The sequence below is a fragment of the Muntiacus reevesi genome, chromosome 1, assembly GCF_963930625.1.
Source record: "Muntiacus reevesi chromosome 1, mMunRee1.1, whole genome shotgun sequence".
NCBI lineage: Eukaryota > Metazoa > Chordata > Mammalia > Artiodactyla > Cervidae > Muntiacus > Muntiacus reevesi.
Genome location: NC_089249.1, coordinates 50,411,092 through 50,430,898, shown reverse-complemented (window position 1 = coordinate 50,430,898; position 19,807 = coordinate 50,411,092). Strand labels below are relative to the sequence as shown.

The 19,807-nt window shown below is 52.6% G+C and overlaps 1 protein-coding gene across 6 annotated transcripts in view; it reads left to right on the top strand.

Moving 5' to 3' along the window:
• The window catches only part of TEAD4 (TEA domain transcription factor 4), a 63,872-nt gene that overhangs the window by 22,236 nt on the left and 21,829 nt on the right, over positions 1-19,807 (top strand). For 5 of the 6 annotated variants that reach the window (XM_065942754.1, XM_065942745.1, XM_065942770.1 and 2 more), the window contains exons 2-3: positions 6,086-6,340; positions 19,415-19,479. In XM_065942754.1, coding sequence (XP_065798826.1) covers positions 6,086-6,340; positions 19,415-19,479 — 320 coding nt within the window. Of the gene's footprint in view, positions 1-622; positions 645-6,085; positions 6,341-19,414; positions 19,480-19,807 lie in introns of those variants that run through there. The other variant, XM_065942778.1, reaches the window with a different exon arrangement.

Below are 19,807 nucleotides of genomic sequence, written 5' to 3'. Positions count from 1 at the left end.
CTTTGGAGACTGGGGTTCAGGCTGAGAGCCACAGGCTCGGCTGGGGCAGGGAGGAGCTGCCCGCACAGTTCACAGGTGAGCTGGCTCAGGTCCAGGGAAACACAGGGACTTGTCCACGGTCATAGTGGCTTGTAGAATAGGAGCCAGATCCTGGGACTCCCTTGATTCCCAGGCATCATCCTTTCATTTTTCAGCCTCCAAGATAAACCCCAAAAGGATCTGCATACATACTCAAGCCCTCCCTTGGGTGTGCCCAGGCCCAGAGATTGCTGAGATTTTCTTGTTTCATGACACTAAACAGAACCCTGTGTCCTTCCTACAGAGGAATCATTAATCCACAAACACGCACCAAATAGCCATTCATGTGCTCGTCCTTCTGTGCCCCAGTGTGTGCAGCGTGCGGAAGATTTAGTAGAGAAAGACAACGAGCCCTGCCCTCTGGGGGGCTGCGATGTGTTGAGGGGGAGCAGTTGCCCCTGGGAGCCGGGGCTGAGGGTGCCCAGAGCACAGAGACTGAATTGGGACCATCCTCCCAGAAGAAGTGAGAGTTTGGCTGCAACAGCCGTACCCCTGACACTGATCAGGGATACTTCAGTAACAAAAATGAAAAATGAAGGAAGATTTTGGCTGGACCTTAAGGATGGGTGAGAATTGGCCGGATGAAAAGCGGGGGGTGGGGAGGAAGGTCACAGGCAGCCCGGCCCCTGTGCAGGGGGAGAGCTTGGCATTTTGGGGTGTCATTTGGGGCTTGGGGTGGGTGCAAAGAAGAGGGAGGACGGAGGATGGTGTGGACGGATGGAAGGTATGGCTGGAGAGCCAGAATCAGCGGATGAATGGCCCTGCACAATCCCATTATCTAAGAGCCTGGGAAAGATTTTAAGTGGAGGAGTCACATGATCAGACGTGTTCTGTAGAAGCTGCAGTGGAAAGATGATGGAGTCTGGATTGGACTGGCCCGGTCGTCCAGGTGAGCACTGGTGTAGGTGAAGCTTCGGGGTAGGACTCCAAGAGAGAAAGCCAGGATGTGGTTATTAACTGCTGATGGGAGATGAGACGGGGAGTCAAAGTGCACTCCTTGGCTGCTGGCCTCTGGGCAGATGGTGGTGTCATCTCCCGAGAGACAGAGGAGGAGCCGGATTCAGTCTCAAGCCTTGTGACTTTGGACGCATTGAGAGGGAAGAGCTTCAGAGACGTCTGATGATCAGTGGGTGGCCGCTCTGCAGCCAGAACCCAGGGAAGACTCGGGTTTGGATGGGAAGGTCTAATCCAAGGTGAAGGCAGTGGGTTAGATGACTCGAGAACTGTCTTGGGCTTCCATTTGTCTTGAAAATCAACTCAAGTTTGTGGAAAACCTTGTGGGATTTTAGTCATACTTTCTTTGAATTTACGATTTATCCGGAGAGATTCAACCTCTTGGAGATACTGTTTTCATGAATACATGAACACACAGGTTCTTCTCCTTTTATTTAGAAATGATGTCTTTTTAAAAAATTAATTTATTTTAATTGGAAGCTAATTACTTTACAGTATTGTAGTGGTTTTTGCCATACATTGACATGAATCAGCCATGGGTGTACATGTGTCCCCCATCCTGAACCCCCCTCCCACCTCCCTCCCCATTCCATCCCTCAGGGTCATCCCAGTGCACCAGGCCTGAGCACCCTGTCTCATGCAGAAGTGATATCTTTAAAGCAGTTACCATTTTCTCTGTAAAGATCTCAACCTTTGTTGGATTTATCACTACTCAATAAATTATGACTTTGTATCTAAAGAGGATATTTTTAAAAATTGCGTTGTCGAATTTCTTATTTCTGGCATAAAAATGGAATTGGTTTTGTTATGTTGGTCTGTTGAACTCAGAAACTTTTTTTTATGATTTGTTTCTTTTCAATCTTCTATCATAATTCCTAAGCATAGTGACAATTTTACTTCTTTCTTTCCAATCTGCGGAGCTCTTTTGTTCTACTGTGTTGGCTAGGACTTCTGTTACAGTGTTGAGTGTTCAGTGTTGAAAGTGAGCATTCTTTATCTTATTTCTGACTTTAAATGTAATACTTTTAGTGTTTAATCATTAAAAGTTCTGGTCACCAAGTCCAATCTGTGACTAGGTGTTTTTCTCCTCACCAGCCAGCAAATATTTGACACCAGCTGAGTACCCTACAATTCAAGTCAGTTCTAACATTATCTATGTGGAAATAGCATGGGATCCTACAGGCTAAAGCCTCAGTCCCACAAGACGGCCCTCACCCTGTAAGTTCAGGTTATCATCAACTATAGACAGACTGGGGAGTGTCCCTGCTGGCTCAGTGGTAAAGAATCCACCTGCAATGCAGGAGATGCAGGAAACACGGGTTCGATCCCTGGGTTGGAAAGATCCCCCAGAGGAGGGCATGGCAACCCACTCCAATATTCTTGCCTGGAGAATTCCACGGACAGAGGAGCCTAGTGGGCTACAGTCCATGGGGTCACAAAGAGTCGGACGCGACTGAAGCAATTGAGCATGCATGCATAGGTAGATTGGAAGTTCCAGGGACCGCCCCCCCCCCCAACCCCTTGGGTTCAATTCACTTGCTTGTGTGGTTCTCAGAACTCAGAGAAACATTTCACTTACCAGCCTACCAGTGTGCTATAAAAGGATGTAACTCAGGAACAGCAGATGCAAGGGATGCACATGACGTGGCTTGGGGAAGGAAGCAAGCTTCCAGGCCCTTTCTGTGGGCAGCCCCTCTCCCCACCTCTTCACACAGTCACCATACTCAGAAGCTCTGAGATCATTTCTTCTTACATTCGTCATTTTGGATTTTGAGATTCTTTAGCAAGGCTTTGGGTCTCAGTAGTCTGAGTTAAGATTGTCTACTCAGAGATTATTAGCCTGGGGTCACTGTTTATTTTTGTGAATTGACTGGGGCTTCCTGTAATATAAAGTTCAGATCTCAAACCCACTTAAGGGCAGAACTTTGGTTGCACATTCTGAGGAAAGAGGATTCTTTTTTATATCTAGGTCTTAGGCCAAGATAGACCATCTTCCACGCCGTATTTTATGAATAGTCTACCTTTTCTCTGAGGATTGAGTTACAGCCACCCTGCATGTCTCGGGTGTAAGGTCTCATAGGTGTGGCCACTAAAACCCATTACTGGACTTCCCTGATGGCTCAGGAGTAAAGAATCTGCCTGCCAACGCAGGAGACGTGGGAGATGTGAGTTTGATCCCTGGTCGGGAGGATCCCCTGGAGGAGGAAATGGCAACCCATCCCAGTATTATTGTGACACCTTCAGACACACTTTGAGGAAAACTTTTTTTTTTTTTTAATTTGGAGTATAGTTGTTTTATAACGCTGTGCCAAGTTCTGCTCTACCGCAGAGTGAGTCAACCAGGCATATACGTTCATTCCCTCTATTTTGGATTTCCTTCTCATTTAAGTCACCACAGGGCAGCGAGCAGAGTTCCCTGTTCTATACAGTATGTTCTCATTAGTTATCTATTTTATATGTATTATCAATATGCATCAGTCCCAATCTCCCAGTTCATCCCACACACCCCCTTTTCCCTTTGGCATCCCAGATGTTTGTCTGTGTCCCTACTTCTGCTTTGCAAAGCAGATCATCTATACTGTTTTTTAAGATTCCACATATATGCATTAATATATGATATTTGTTTTTCTCTTTCTGACTGACTTCACTCTATATGAGAATCTGTAGGTCCAACCATGTCTCTGCAAATGACACAATTTCATTCCTTTTTATGGCTGAGGAGTGCTCTGTTGCATATATGTACCACATCTTCTTTATCCATTCCTCTGCTGATGGACACTTAGGTTGCTTGCCTGTCCTGACTGTTGTGAATAGTGCTGCAGTGAACACTGGGATGCGTGTATCTTTTTGAATTATGGTTTTCTCTGGGTAGATGTCCAGGAGTGGGGTCACTGGGTCATATGGTAGGTCTAGTTTTTGTTTTTTAAGGACCCTCCATACTGTTCTCCATAGTGGCTGTAGGAAAACTTATTTTAACAGCCACAGAGACGAGGTCAATGTAAGTTTGTTATGCTGAGAGACCTGGGACCCTGGGGGGCGGAGATCGAGAGTCAGGGATTCGCTCCATGACCTCCGGCGTGTCCCTAGGCCCCCCTGGTCTCAGGGTCCTTATCCTCAAGCTGAGGGGATTGGGTTAGGTTTCCGCTGGGGTTCCTGCCTTGAATTTCAGTGGTTCTACCCTCCTTGTGACTGCATGTCCATGCCAGCAGCCAGGCCAAGCTCCTTAGACCCTCCACCCCTCCCGGGAGGTACTGCCCCCACTCAGCTCCTCCTTTTCCTCTGCTGTGACCTTGGCCGTGCTCACCCCCATGCCCACCTCTCTGTGAACAGTGGTGCCTCTAACAAGCCTGGGGAAGAGGGAGGAAGGGAGAGGAGGGATGCTTGGGGAGGTCTTATCTCAGAGAGTCTGGGATGGTAGTGGGCGGGAACTCAAGTGTTCTGACTCCTGGCCCTGGGTTTGGGCTGCTGGATCACACTGCTCCTGATGGCTAATGAGGGAGAAGGGAGGGGCTGACATGTGTGATGGGGAGGGGGTCCCCCTTTGCAGAGGTGCTTGGTGGCTGAGAGAGAGGGGATGCTGGGGCCTCCAGAGGGCTCTGGGAGGTAAATAGTGCCCACCTGGTTTTTATGATCCAAAACCTGCCTTAAGATTATTAGCATGTGCTGCTGTTGTTTAGTCCTGTTTGACTCTCTGCGACCCCATGGACTGTAACCCTCCAGGGTCCTCTGTCTATGGGATTTCCCAGGCAAGAATACTGGAGTGGGTTGCCGTTTCCTTCTCCAGGGGATCTTCTTGACCCAGGGATCGAACCCGGGTCTCGGTCTCCTGCAGTGCAGGTGGATTCTTTACCGACTGTTACCAGGGAAGTCCTAACACCTGAGAAACTGCCAGGGTTAGACTCTTCCTCTAAAAGAGCCTGAGCTGGGAGGAAGTAGGAGAATGGTGACCTGCATTTTATTTTGCATGCTTCTTTTAATTTCATATTTTAATTATGGTTAAAAAGACACATAAAATTAACCATCTTAACCGTTTTGAAGGATACAGTTGAGTCACGTCCAAGTATATTCATAAGTGGATATATGCATAACTGAATCGCTTTGCCGTACACCTGGAACTAACACAGCATTGTAAACCAACTGTACTGCCATAAAACATTTTAAAAAATAAAAGGTAAACTTAAAACCAGGGGGAAAAGTGTATATTCATATTGCTGTGCAGCAGCAGACCTCTGGAACTTTTTCATCTTGCAAAACGGAAACTCTGTACCGAGCAACTCCCCGCCTCCTCCCCGCTCCAGCCCCGGGTGGCCACCATTCTACTGTCTGTCTCTTTGACTTCAGTCGCTCTCAGATGTCATAAAAGTGGAATCACAGCGTATTTGTCTTTAGTGACTGGCTTGCGTCACTTAGGATACTGTGTCAAGGTTCATCTCTACTGTATAATATACAGACACCATGTTCTGCTTATCCATTCATCCATCCACGGACACTTGGGTTGCTTCTATCTCTTGGCTCTTGTGATTAATGCTGCTATGAACATGGGTGTACACGCATGTCTTCGAGATACCACTTTCAGTTCTTTTGGATGTATATGCAGAAGTGGAATTGCTGGACCATAGGTAGTCTGAATTTTTTAGGGACATCTGTACTGTTTTCCCTAGCTGTTGTACCACTTTACGTTCCCACCAACAGTGCATGATATTTTGCATTCTTTTGCCCCTTTGTGGTTTAACGTAGAACAACCTTGGTACTTGGTCCTCACTTTTGACTTCTCAGTGCCATCTTGGGTCTTAGAGCCACAATCAGGGCCCGGTCATTGAGCTCTCACAGGGTGGGAAGCTGAGGTTGGTGGACTGAAGATGACCTGCTCTTGACCCCCCCAGACCTTCTGCCTCACTCTGTTCCCTGGGGTCCCTGGCCTTTTTCTTCGAGTTCCTGAGCTGCGATGGGCAAGAAAGGTGGAGCACCTGGTTTAGGGGTGGCGCTCCCTGGGTGCCCCGCTCCACATCCACACATTCGTCCACTGATACCCTGGTGGTTTCTGCCCAAACAGGTCCAACGGGCGCTCCTCCAAGCGGAGCCTTGGAGGGCAAGGCCGGCACCATTACCTCCAACGAGTGGGGCTCTCCCAACTCCCCCGAGGGGAGCAACGTCTCTGGGGGCAGCCAGGCCTTGGACAAGCCCATCGACAATGACGCGGAGGGTGTGTGGAGCCCTGACATTGAGCAGAGCTTCCAGGAGGCCCTGGCCATCTACCCGCCCTGCGGTCGGCGCAAGATCATCCTGTCAGATGAAGGCAAGATGTACGGTAAGGAGGCTGTTGGGTCTGGGCCGCCGTACCCCTGTTCAGGGTCCAGTCCCGGAAATAGTTTCAGCGCAACAACCAGGTTCCCGCCAAGTGATGGAGGGGTGTGACTTCCTGGAACTCCTCCCAGGTGGACGCTGCTTTATTCTGTCCTGGACCCTTAAGGGATAGGGGGACCTTGGAGAAGATGCCCTTGGATGGATGTGGAGGGTGGGAAGAAGGTGGTAGGGGAAGACTTGGAAGAGTGGCAGAACATCCCCCCAGAGCAGGCTGGGAAAATCCCTCCAGCCGTCCCCCAGGTAAATGACTGATCTTCTCCCAGCTTCCCAGTTGACTGTGAAGGGTGTTAGGAAGATGTCCTTGCTCATCCTTTCCCTCCTTCCCCCAGGCAGCAGTCTGTTGTATACCAGGTAGGGTGGGGCAGATCTGTATCCTGGTCAGTGGGGGGTGGAAGGGGGAGCATACATTTCACTGTACATGGGGAGGAAAGAGTGTCCCCAGGGAGGACAGTGATCAGAGAAGGCTAGGTCTTCCTGAGCTGTTAAGGTTGGGAACATGTTCAGTGTCCAGTAGCCGGTGGACTGAGCCATTTGCCTGGGGCTGTGTTGACTTCTGTGACTGTGTTTTGTTTTCCAAACTTTTCATGTTAGATTGGTGTATAGCTGATTAACACTTGTGATGGTTTCAGTGCGTGGCAGAGTGAGTCAGCCTTACATATACATGTAGCCATTCTCCCCAAACTCCACTCCCATCCAGGCTCCGTGTTCACTTTTGGGTGGAAGATACGGTATCTGGGGAAGCAAGTTCAGTTCAGTTCAGTCGCTCAGTTGTGTCCAACTCTTTGCGACACCATGGACTGCAGCATCCCAGGCCTCCCTGTCTGTCACCAACTCCTGGAGCTTACTCAAACTCATGTCCATCGAGTCAGTGATGCCATCCAGCCATCTTATCTTTCTGTCACCCCCTTCTCCTCCTGCCTTCAATCTTTGCCAGCATCAGGGTCTTTTCAAATGAGTCAGTTCTTTGCATCAGGTGGCCAAAGTATTGGAGTTTCCGCTTCAGCGTCAGTCTTTCCAATGATTATTCAGGATTGATTTCCTTTAGGATGGACTGGTTGGCTCTCCTTACAGTCCAAGGGACTCTCAAGAGTCTTTTCCAACTTGACCGTTTTAACCATTTTTCAGTGCGCAAATCAGTGGCATTAAGTACATTCACACGATTGTGTGACCATCCCCCACCATCCGTCTCTAGAATTTTCTCATCCTCCCAAACTGAAACTCTGCCCTCCTTAAACACTACCTGCCTGCACCCCCCCGCCCCCGGCCCCTGGTACCCGCCACCCACTTTCTGTCTCGATGGCTGTGACTCCTCTAGGGACCTCACCTAAGTGGAATCACACAGTGCTTGTCTTCCTCTGTCCGGCTTGTTGCAGTGACCTTCGTGTCCTTGAGGTTCCTCCGTGTTGTACGTAGCGGGTGTCAGAACAGCCTTCCTTTTGAAGACTGAGCCACGTTCCGTCATATGGATGGACTCTGTGGTGCATAGCTGTTGACTCAGTTGATGGATGTTTGGGTGAACGCTTCAGTTTTCTCAGTTGTTCAGTTCAGTTCAGTCACTCAGTCGAGTTCGACTCTTTGTGACCCTGTGAACGGTAGCACACCAGGCCTCTCTGTCCATCACCAACTCCCGGAGTCCACCCAATCCCATGCCCATTGAGTCGGTGATGCCATCCAACCATCTCATCCCCTGTCGTCCCCTTCTCCTCCTGCCCTCAATCTTTCCCAGCATCAGAGTCTTTTCAAATAAGTCAGTTCTTCACATTAGGTGGCCAAAATATTGGAGCTTCAGCTTCAGCATCAGTCCTTCATTGGAAGGGCCGGATGGACTGGTTGGATCTCCTTGCAGGATGGACTGGTTGGATCTCCTTGCAGTCCAAGGGACTGTCAAGAGTCTTTAGGATAGACTGGTTGGATCTCCTTTAGGAGATGGACTGGTTGGATCTCCTTGCAGTCCAAGGGACTCTCAAGAGTCTTCTCCAACAGCACCGTTCAAAAGCATCAATTCTTCGGCGCTCAGCTTTCTTTATGGTCCAACTCTCGCATCCATACATGACTACTGGAAAAACCATAGCCTTGACCAGACGGACAGTCGTTATGGGTGGCTATTTCTATCTGTATTCACGTAAAGAGATATCGGTGTTGGGAGACTTGAGCTTAGTCCCCTGGTGATACGACTGAGGCAGGGTTTGGGAAAGGCGGGTGCACTTTCAGCAGGCCCGGGAGTGGAATTCTCCTTGGCAGGAGGGGAGCCAACAGGCGGGGGAAGCGAGATGAAGACAGCATCTGGCCCATGGTGCTGGCCTTGCTGGTGTCCTTTGTGGCCTTCCTTCCCGTGTGCCCAGAGATAGAGGGGGGGCTGAGGGTGGGGGGATCACCCAGGAGGAGGAAAGAGAGGAGAGGGGCCAAGGAGGCCAGAGCTTCACAGTGACCGTCTTTGCGGGGGAGGGGTGAGTAGGGAGGAGTTATACCTCTGTAGATGCAGAGAGAGAAGCTCAGAGGCTGAGTCCCAGAGTCGCTCAGGTAGTAAGTGGGGGCTGGGGTGGGGGGTTGCTCAGCACTCCCTATCACCCCAAGTGGCCCTGGTGAGCTCTTTGAAGCCAGTTCAGCTCCTGCTTGGCCCCAGCTCAGGTGGATCAGGCTCTGGGCAGGGGGACCGGACGGGGGGGCCTCCCCCCCTCCCCACAGAGTCTGGTGACCGACCCAGCCCCCACAGCACCTGTCCTCCTCGGGTACACATCCTGCCCGGGGCCCAGACGCTGGCTTCTCCCAACTCCCATCTCCTCTTACAGGCGCGGGGGCTGAGCCAAGGCGGGGCCTCACCAGCGAGTGGACGGGGCTCTCTGCCCAAGTGAGTGGCCCAGCTGGGGGGTATATATAACTCTGAGCTCAGGCCTGGGCGTGGGATGGGCCCCAGGGCCAGGGGGAGGAGGAGAGAGACCTGCCGCCAAGCTGACTCAGACCTCGGGCTGCTCACCACCTTCTTTGGCTCCCGGACCCACACTTGCCACCCTCTGCGCCCCCGCCCAACCTGAGCCCTGGGCACCCTGGAGGGCTCCTCCCCTCCCTGCCTAACCCCCGACCCTGCATCCAGAGGTCTCAACCTGGCTTCCAGGTGGGCAGCTGGCCTCTCAGTCAGGAAGAGCAAACTGCCCAGAGGAGTATCTGAGACCTGGATTCTGAGGATGGGGGTTCAGGCCTGCCCCCAGCCCAGCCCACGCACACCCGAGCAGGGCCACTGATCAGGGTCAGACAGACGTGCAGGTGACACTCGCGGGCAGGGACCTGTCTACGCCGAGCCTCCCCCCGGGCCGGAGCTCCCCTTCCCCGGCTCACGGCAGCCTTTGCTTTTGCCCCGTCATGGTGTGACCCTCACCCTGGCGCTGCTGGTCACTCTGACCTCCTTGCCCAGCCTGGCTTTGGCCTCATGGGCAGGTGGCGGGAGGTGAGTCTGGCCTCAGCAGCCTCACTCTCCCTCCAGCTGCTGTCTTACTCCTGTCCTTCCTCCTCTCTGCTCGCCGGGCCCCTCGCCTTCTTGAACGCTGCTCTGAATCTCCCAAGTGTCCGCCCTCCCCCTGTCCCCTTTCTCCTGGGTCTCCCTGGGTGCCTCGTGGCCTGTTAGCCATTGGGTGGTTCTTATCCAGCACCTGCCTCTTATCCAGGACCAGGCCGTGCTGAGGCCATGGTCTCTTTTCCCTCCAGCTTCATGGTTGAGGGAGATGCAGGAGGAACATCTTTTTAAAGAAAATGGATGGCACTCATGTTGGGTACAGGAGTCAGCCAGGGGATGGCTTACCTTGGGAGCTTTCTGGGAGGAAGTGGAGCTTGGCTGGGTGGAGGAGAGCGGAAGGGAGTGATCCTTGGCCCAGAGGTGGAGATTAGCTGTGTGGGTTTAGGAGTTCCCCTGGGGATCTGGGCAAAGCACTGTGATCAGGGCGCATCTGAGATGCATGCATGCTAAGTTGCTTTAGTTGTGTCCAACTCTGAGACTCTATTGACCGTAGCCCACCAGGCTCCTCTGTCCATGGGATTCTCCAGGCAAGAATACTGGAGTGGGTGACCATGCCCTCCTCCAGGGCATCTTACCCACTCAGGGATGAAACTGCGTCTCGTATGTCTCCTGCATTGGCAGGCGGGTTCTTTACTACTAGCGCCACCTGGGGAGCCCTCATCAGAGGTGAATCGCTAGCTAGCAAGAGACAGAGCATAGGCTGGACCTGGGTGGGGCTCTGGTCACTGCAGGGACGGCACGGGTCAGGAAGCCTCGGTCGACTTCTGCCCGCTTCCTTGTGGCCCTTGAACCCTCCACCGCCCTGTGCTGTGTGTCTCCCTCATCCGGCCTGGGTCTTTGGCCTCCTGTTTCTGGAGGCTTGATGATGGGCACCTCTGCCCACATCCACTCTGTCCAGGGGCCAGTGTGGCCTCGGGCACGTTGTTTACCTCTTCTCAGCTTCAGTTTCCCCATTTGAGAAATGGGGAGAGTTAATAATACTGCCTTTGGGGAGGCTGGTTTTATTTATTACTCATATATTTTCATTTTATTGCTCAAATATGACACATATACTCACATTACTCATGTGAACAGCCAACTCATCATATATTTTATTGTGGGAAAATACACAGAACTTAAAATCTACCATTCTGACCCTTTTCATTTGCAGAAGCTCAGTGGCATTAAGTACATTCACAGTATCAGGCAACCGTCCCCATGGACATCTCCAGAACTTCTTCCTTCTTCCCAGTAGAAACTGTACCCATTAAACAGTAACTCCCATTCCTCCCTCCCCCCAGACCCTGATGGCCTCTAATCTATTTTCTGTCTTTATGAATTTGCCTATTCTGGGTACAGCTATGACAAACCTAAGCAGTATATTAAAAAGCAGAGCTATCACTTTGCCAACCAAGATCTGCATAGTCAAAGCTATGGTTTTTCCAGTAGTCAGGTATGGATGTGAGTGTTGGACCATAAAGAAAGTTGAGTGCTGAAGAATTGATGCTTTCAAACTGTGGTGCTGGAGAAGACTCTTGAGAGTCCCTTGAACAGCAAAGACATCAAACTAACTAACATCAAACCAACCCTGAATATTCATTGGAAGGACTGATGCTGAAGCTGAAGCTCCAATACTTTCGCCGCCTGATGCAAAGAGCCGACTCATTAAAAAAGACCCTGATGCTGGAAAAGGTTGAGGGCAGGAGGAGAAGGGGGTGACAGAGAGAGAAGATGGTTGGATGGCATCACTGACTCGATGGACATGAGTTTGAGCAAACTCTGAGAGATAATGAAGGACAGGGAAGCCTGTCTGTGGAGTTGCAAAGAGCTGGACAGGACCTAGTGATTAAATAATAGCAGCAACATTTTGGGTACATCACAGTAGTGGAATCAGACAGTCCTTGCCCTTCTGGGTCTCAATTATTTCTCTCAGGACAGTACCTTCAAGGTTCATCCACATTGCAGTCTGGGTCAGAACTGCGTTTTTTTGTTTTTTTTTTTAATTGCTGAATAATCCATTGAATTCCATTGTATGGCTGGATGACATCTTATTGATCCATTTAAGCTATTAATTTATATGTGGGTATTTCTACCTTCTGGATATTGTAAATAGTACTACTGTGAACATGGGTGTATAGATAACTCTTTAAGACCCCGCTTTCAGTTATTTGGGGTGTGCACCTAGAGGTGGAATTGCTGCATCGTATGCTGATTCTGTTTAACTTTCTGAGGAGCTACAGACTATCTCCCCCAGTGGCTGCATCAGTTTACATTCTACCAGCAACGTACAAGTCTTTTAATTTCTTCACATCCTTGTCAATACTTATTTTCTGTTTTTCCCCAATAGCCATTCTAGTGGGTGTGAGGTGGTATCTCATGGTTTCGTTTGCATTTCCCTAAGGTCAGCGATGTTGAGCACCTTTTCACGCCCTTGTTGAAAGAAGGCGTGGTCTTTGGTGTCACTGCTGGGCTGAGAGGTGCCCAGTGAACAGCGTGGGCTGCAGCGCTCGGGGGGGACCTCTTCCCTGCGCTCGAGGAGCTCAAATGACTTGAGCCCAGGGAGCCACATAGCCTGTGCCCCAAGCCTGGAGGCGGGAGTGGGCATGCCCACCTGGGCGGTGGCCTTGAAGATGGGGTTGGATTTCACCAGAAGTCCCAGAGCCCTCCAGGGACAATGGTGGTGACAGCTCGGATGTCAGGCCTGAAAAGTGTCTTCTCCACAAATAGCCTTCTCCTCCAGCTGCAGGTGTTTATGGCTTCAGTTGAGCCCTGGCCAGAGAGGCCCCCAGGCCAGGCCATGTGCTTGGCCGGGGGGAGGGGCTGGCCTCCTCCGCAGCCACCCCCTGCAAGGGTGAAATGTCAGCTCCTCTAAAGAGCTCCCTCCCTGTGAGGACTCTGCTGAATATCTCCCTTTGCTTCAAAGGGAAAGCTAATGCCCTTTTCAACTTTGAAAACTAGCTCTCAGTTCAGTTCAGTCGCTCAGTCGTGTCCGACTCTTTGCCACCCCGTGGACTGCAGCATGCCAGGCTTCCCTGTCCATCACACACTCCCAGAGCTTGCTCAAATTCATGTCCATCAAGTCAGCGATGCCATCCAACCATCTCATTTTCTGTCATCCCCTTCTCCCACCCTCAGTCTTTCCTGGCATCAGGGTCTTTTCCAGTGAGCTAGTTCTTTGCATCAGGTGGCCTCAGTGTTGGAGTTTCAGCTTCAGCATCAGTCCTTCCAGTGCATACTCAGGACTGATTTCCTTTATGATTGACTGGTTTGATCTCCTCGCTGTTCAAGGGACTCTCAAGAGTCTTCTCCAGGATCACAGTTCAAAAGCACCAATTCTTCGGCGCTCAGCCTTCTTTATGGTTCAACTCTCACATCCATGCATGACTACTGGGAAAACCATAACTTTGACTAGAAAACTGGTTCTAACAGGACTGTATTACCAATATTAGCAAAAACAGTTGTCTTTTCAACCCTCCTTAATGGGCATAAACTTTGAACATGTCTATGGCCCCGGGGCAGGGCTGGTGCAGGGAGGGGATGAGACACACAAGAGGCCTGTCCCAGATAGGATTTGCAGATGGGATAAAGGTTCATTTGTGGCTCATGTGTGGCAGGGGGAGCCTGGGATGACTGGCAGAACTCGTGTGACTCCGGGTGTGGCCTGTGTGACTCCGGGTGTGGCCTTCAGAGTAGGTGGTGGTCACTTGGTGTGGCCCCTGCATTGGGAGCGCCCCACCTTCAGCCTGAGGGTCAATTCCTAAGGCCATCCTCATCCATGGAGGGTAGGGTCATGGGTGTGAGCTGGGTGGGGGCTTTGGACATATGTTCTCTGACACATGGGCCACCTTCTGGTGGGGTGTCCTTTCCAGCCCCACCCAGACTCTCTCTGGGGTTGGCCAAGGCCACCTGCCAGACTGCAATGCCCAGCTGCCCGGCTGGCCTCCACTTGGTCCAAGCTGGCCTCCTGCTGCCCTAGTCTGTGATCTCAGCCCCCGGAGGGGGTTTGCAGCTGGTGGCAGAGCTGAGACAGGGTGCAAGTCTCTTGTCTTCTCACCGGCTCATCTGGATTTCTTACTAGCTTCCCTCTGCCTTGCTTTTCTCCCCTGCCTTCATTGTGGCTTCGCGGCTCTGCACACTCCCTTTCTCTCTCTGCTGCCACCCAGGCTCCAGGGTCCTCCTGGCATCCTCATAACCTCAGGCACGTTGGCTCCCACGTCTCTGGGGGCCACTGTCCAGGAGTGAAAGCAGGGGGGCGGGCTCTTGGTCCAAATAGTTGGCTGTCCCTGCAGGACCCGGGCAGGGTCCGGGCAAGGGACAGTAAGACATCACTAAGGACTTCACGCAGAGGCCTGGGGTGGTGGTGGGAGAACTGGTCCAGAGAGGTGGAGCAGAATGGTTTCGGGGCAACTCCCAGACCATCTGTGGGGAAAAGGAGCCATTGTGAAGCCCTGGGTGTGGCCTTAGAAAACGGATGTTTCATGGCCCTGGGTCAGTAGTAAACCACATGACTGAATAAATCACGTCCCCTCTCTGCCACCTTAGTTCCTTCTCCCTTAGGCTACATAGCACCCCTGGGGCCACCTGGTCAGTCCTCTCACTCTTATGTTAAAGAGATGTTAAGAGATAGGCTCTAGGGACTTCGCTATGTGGTCCAGTGAATAAGACTCCTTGCTCCTAATGTAGTGGATGCAGGTTCAATCCCTGGTCAGGGAACTAAGATCTCACATGCATGGTGTGGCCGAAAGAAAAAAAAAAAGAGATACAAGAGAGAACCAGAGTGCCTGGGTTTGAATCTTAATCACTTGCTGGCCTCTGATGTAAACAAGCTTATAAACCTCTCTGCACATCGATCTCCTTGTGGATGGAATGGAAATGATAGAACAGCTGCCACAGGAGGGCAAAAGTGTGAGCACACATAGAGCAGTTACCGTCTTCACTCTGTATTTGTACCGTTGCCTGTTTGCTCCACAAATGTTCATTATTGTTACTATTGTCATAAGAGTGAAGGAAACTACAGCGGTTACCTCTGTCTGTATAAAGTCTGGATCAGATGCCAGCCGGTCTGGAGGCAGTAGAATGGCCGGGTTGACCTCAGGAGGACCTCCTGGTGCAGGAAGGAAGCTGCTTGTTCCCCTCGACTCCAGACACCCAGAGACACCCGGGGCTCCTCTGCCACCCTGGGATCCTCCACTGCTGACCAGCACAAGCGGCCTGGCTGGGGTACGGTCTGAGAGGGGCCGGCCAGGGAGAGGAGGGCGAATCTCCCCAGAAGAAGAGAAGCACAACTTGAAAAGCGCAAAGACAGCCGAGCCAGCCTTGGACCCCTGGGTCTGGCTCCTCTGTCCCTACTGCTGGCCTTGTGCCCAGGGCCAGGAGGCCTGTCTGGAGGCAGAGTTTCTGGACCCTGTAGCAGAGACACAGGTGGTTCTAGAGCTGGGTAGGGCTCTGTCTTCAGGACCTGGGGGGGTCTCTGTGATGTAGGGAGAAACAGTCTCAGCCAGGGGTGGGCAGGGGCCTCCTGTCTGCTGTAAACAGGGCTTCCCAAGTGATGCAGTGGGAGAGGATCCGCCTACCAATGCAGGAGATGCAAGTTCTAGCTCTGGGTTGGGAAGATTTCCCTGGAGGAGGACATGGCAACCCACTCCAGTATTCTTGCCTGGGAAATCCCATGGACAGAGGAGCGTGGTGGGCTGCAGTCCGTGGGGTCGCAAAGAGTCGGACACGACTGAGCACACACAGCAGTGACGGATGTGCCACCGTGTCCAGGCCAGGAGGCCCTCCCCGGCTGGGAGCGAACCTCCCGCAGTCGGAGCACCTTCTCTGCCAGGCCCTGAGCCGCTTCGAAGTGGCTGAGCCAGGACTCAAACCCAGGCGTTAACGCTGCATCCTCTGGTGCCCACCTGGGTGAGATGCTCCATCTGCCTGCATTTCTGTGGGGCAGATGCATTTCCGGTGAAGTCCGTGAGGCTCACGCTTCAAGGCCCCTTCCAGGTTCCTAAACTTTTAATTTGTCTATTTATGTTTAAAATTCCTTGTATTTATTTGGCCGCACTGTGTGGCTTGCAAGATCTTAATTCCCCGACCAGGGGTTGATCCTGGGCCCTAACAGTGAAGAGTCAACTCATTGGAAAAGTCCCTGATGCCGTGAGAGATTGAAGGTGAGAGGCGACGGGAGCGACAGAGGATGAGGTGGTTGGATGACATCACTGACTCGATGGACCTGAGTTTGAGCAAACTCAGGGAGACAGAGATGGACAGGGAAGCCTGGCGTGCTGCAGACCATGGGGTCGCAAAGAGTCGAACACCACTGAGCGACTGAACAACGACAGCTAGCAGTGAAAGCACGGAGTCCTAACCATGGGAATTTCCGAAACTTTTTAGTTTTAATTAAAATTTTAAAATAACTTTGTTGAAACCTGATTGATGTGCAATAAATGACACATATTTGAAGTGGACAGTTTGGTAGGTTTGACCATGTGTCCACCTATGGAGCCGTGACCACCATCAAGAGAATGAGCCCACCCTCACCTCCAGAAGATCTGAACCTAATTCTGTGTTTGTATTTCTAATTTCCTTTTTTCAAAGACAGCCTCACAGTTTTCAGATGCTTTAGGCCCACCCAAATCTGGATTTGCATCTGTCCTGAGAAGCTCAAATGAGACCAGGCTAGGAGAGCGCTTTGAGAACAATGCCAGACTCATCAAAAGTGGAAGATTATCTGCATATTTTTTTCTTCTTTAATTATTTTTTCTATTTATTTACTTTATTTTTAATTGGAGGATAATTGCTTTATGGTGTTGTGTTGGTTTCTACCTTACAGCAAGGTGTATCAGCCATAAAAAAGATTTTATTTGGATGTGGATCTGCTTTTAAAGTCTTATTGAATTTGTTACAATGTTGCTTCTCCTTTAGGTGTGTTTTTTTGCCTGTGAAGCATGTGGGATCTTAGCTCCCCTGACCAGGGATCAAACCCACACCCTCCTGCATTGGAGGGAGAAGTCTAAAGCACTGGACTACCGGGAAAGTCCCCTATTTGCACTTAAAATTTAATTCACACACTTTTCCCACAGAAGATGTGACCAACATCGGATCATTCATTTAGCAAGCATTTACTGAGTGCCTTCTCTGTGCAGCACTTTTCTTAGTTTTAGGTATAAACAGGACATTTCCTCCTGTTGGGAGTCGGGGGTAGATGGGCAGTTGGGGGGCTTGGGGGGTGACCTCAGCTTTCAGTAGGGTGTTTAGGGAACATGTTCCCCTGTAGTGGCAGCTGAGCCAAAGGTGCCCTTGGGATGTGAAAGTGAGGGAGTGGGCCTCGAGGATCTCTGAGCAGAGGACAGGACATACAAAGACCCTGAGGTGGGAAGGCTTGGCACGTCCAGCAAAAGCTCAGAGCCCCAAAGGCTGGTCGTGCGGGGTGAGGAGGTGCTGAGCTGGGGGCAGGTGGACAGATCCTATAGGAGCCTCTGGGCTGTTGTAGGGGTTTGGACACTTTCAAGGCAGGCAGGTGGGAGCCCTTGGAGAGGGTTTGGGTTTTAATAGCATCACAGTGGCTGCTGTGTAGAGAATGGACTCAGAGTAGGGAATCCAGCCAGGGAAGGTGGTAGCTTGAAGTGTGGTGGTGGTGGTAGGGGGGAGAAGGGGCTGGATTCCAACCTAGTTTGAAAACAGAGTCATCAGATTTTGCTGGCAGACTCGTTCTTTCATTCGACACAGAAATGCCAGGTTTGGGGATGCAGATCTGAAGGGAGGTGTGGTCCCCTCCTCTGCGATGCTAAGAATCTAGCGGGAAAAGACAGACACAGAGGTGATGGGCTGCTGCCCTTACGAGGGCTGGGCTGGAGCAGCAGGAGAACTGGATCTTGGATGGTGGCCAAAGGGTTCCCATCAGCTCCCCCACTGCTGACACCATGCCCACTGGCAGTGTGCTCAGCCTCGGGGCTCCAGGAACCTCCACCCCGTCCACCCTCTGTCCCTGAACTGTTGGCAGTGGACTCCTCTCGTGGGCCTGGAGCTTGTTTGATTAACAGGAAGGGAGACTGAGCCCCAGAGAGCTGTGGTCGAGCCAGAGTTCAGGTCTATTCCTGCCTGTACAATCTGGACATGTTTGAATGACGAGTCTATGGCCGTCAGGGCCCAGGTTTTAGAAAAGGAGGCCTTGTGAGGGTCCAGAGGGAAGTGAGTGATGAGCCCCCCAGAGCTCATCTGTGGAGCTGCCGGTTGCAGGCTGTCTCCTCAGCGCCCAGCCCGTGACCACTTCCCTGCTGTTCACAGCTACAGCATGACTGCCTCTGGTTAGACGTGGAGTAGGACTGTCACGCGTCCATTGCACCGCCTGCGGAATACCTTTCCCTGGGAAGCTTTGAGAAGGGCCGTGGTGCTGGACCCTGGGCTTAGAGAGACCAGCCCACAGGCAGTGTCCCCAAGGTCCGGGCCTCCCGCTCCTTCCTTGACACAGACAGTCTTGTGCTCCCAGGCCAGCGCGTCTTCCTGGCAGATGAGACCTCCTGAGGGCGGCTCTTGATTCAGCATTGGCAGTGGGGAGAGGTCAGCTGGGGGGCCCGCGTGGCCTTGGCCGGGCGCCCTGGTTACCACCCAGGTGGCGGGCAGCCCGCTTGTTTCGCTGCCCCCCTGCATCAGCAGCTTCTCACCCCCCGCAGGCCTCCTGGCTCAGCCAGGCCCAGAGGACCGGGCTGGCCGGTGACTGTCCCCACAGGTGGAGAAAGGAGGTCATCACTCCCGCGCAAACCCTCTCACCCTCCGACTCCCCCAGTGCCCTTCTTTATGGTCTAATCCTCCCAGTGGTCACTGCAGCTCAAGGCTCACCTGGCCACCCAGCTTGATCTGGTGCCTTGTCCTCTGAGCACGCAGCGTGGCCCCTGTTGGATGCAGGCACTGGGCTGTCATGTGGCCACACAGTGTTGAGCTCCTGGAAGGCAGGGAGCCCTCATCCTGGTCTCATTTATGACCAGGGAGGACGTGGGGTCTTGCAGCATTTCCTCTAGGAGGCTGGGCCAGCAGTGAGCACTCGTGTGACCTGGTGATGGTCCAGCGGGAGCCATGGAGCTGTGTCTGGATCAGGGCTGCAGGTTCCCCTCCAGAGACGCTCCTTGCTTCCCACGTATCCTCTGCTGCTCACAGACAAGACAGACACCCTGTCCGGTCCTGCTCTTTCGTGGAGGTGGTGGGGACCGTGGGAGCTGTCCGGAGCCAGGGCCAAGGCAGGGAGGCCCCAGGGGAGGCATGAGCAGAGGTGGCTGCCAGGCTGCAGTGCGGGGAGGCTCCGGCAGAGGGGTTCCAAGCTGTGTGCCCGCCAGCCGGAGCCCCACGGCCCTGTCACCTTGTCCTCAGGTTACCAGCCCCCAGCGAGGCCTTGGCTCCCTCCTGCTGCTGGGAGACCCCTGGGATCCAAGGAGGGTGGGAGGGGGCAGGGGTCTGCAGAATCATCACCCCGAGTGCTGGGCAGGTGTGCAGAGGTGAGGGCTGGGGTCCCTCGGGCCCTCCCACTGAGAGGCTGCTGTGTCTCTGCAGGTCGGAATGAGCTGATCGCCCGCTACATCAAGCTCCGGACAGGAAAGACCCGCACCAGGAAGCAGGTGGGCCCTGGGGCGGGTGCTCTGGCACCAACGGAGGCTCCCAGGGTGGGTCTGGCCCTCTGCGGGACCAGGTGTGGGCTCTGGGGGCCAGCCTGGGAGGGGTCCTCCACTGGGTGTGTCCCCGGCGGTCGGTTTCCTGGGGTCCCCGCCACCGTCGCTGGGAGGAGAGAGACACCTTCCCTGCTTCTCCTGGCCAGCAGAAGGACCCCACTTCTGTTTAGCTGGGAGGGCGGAACCGAGGGCCCGTCGGTGATGGATCATTCATTCATTCATTCATTCAGTCTGTGATGTGGATGGGGGGGCTGTGGTGGGTGGAGGGCCAGGGGGA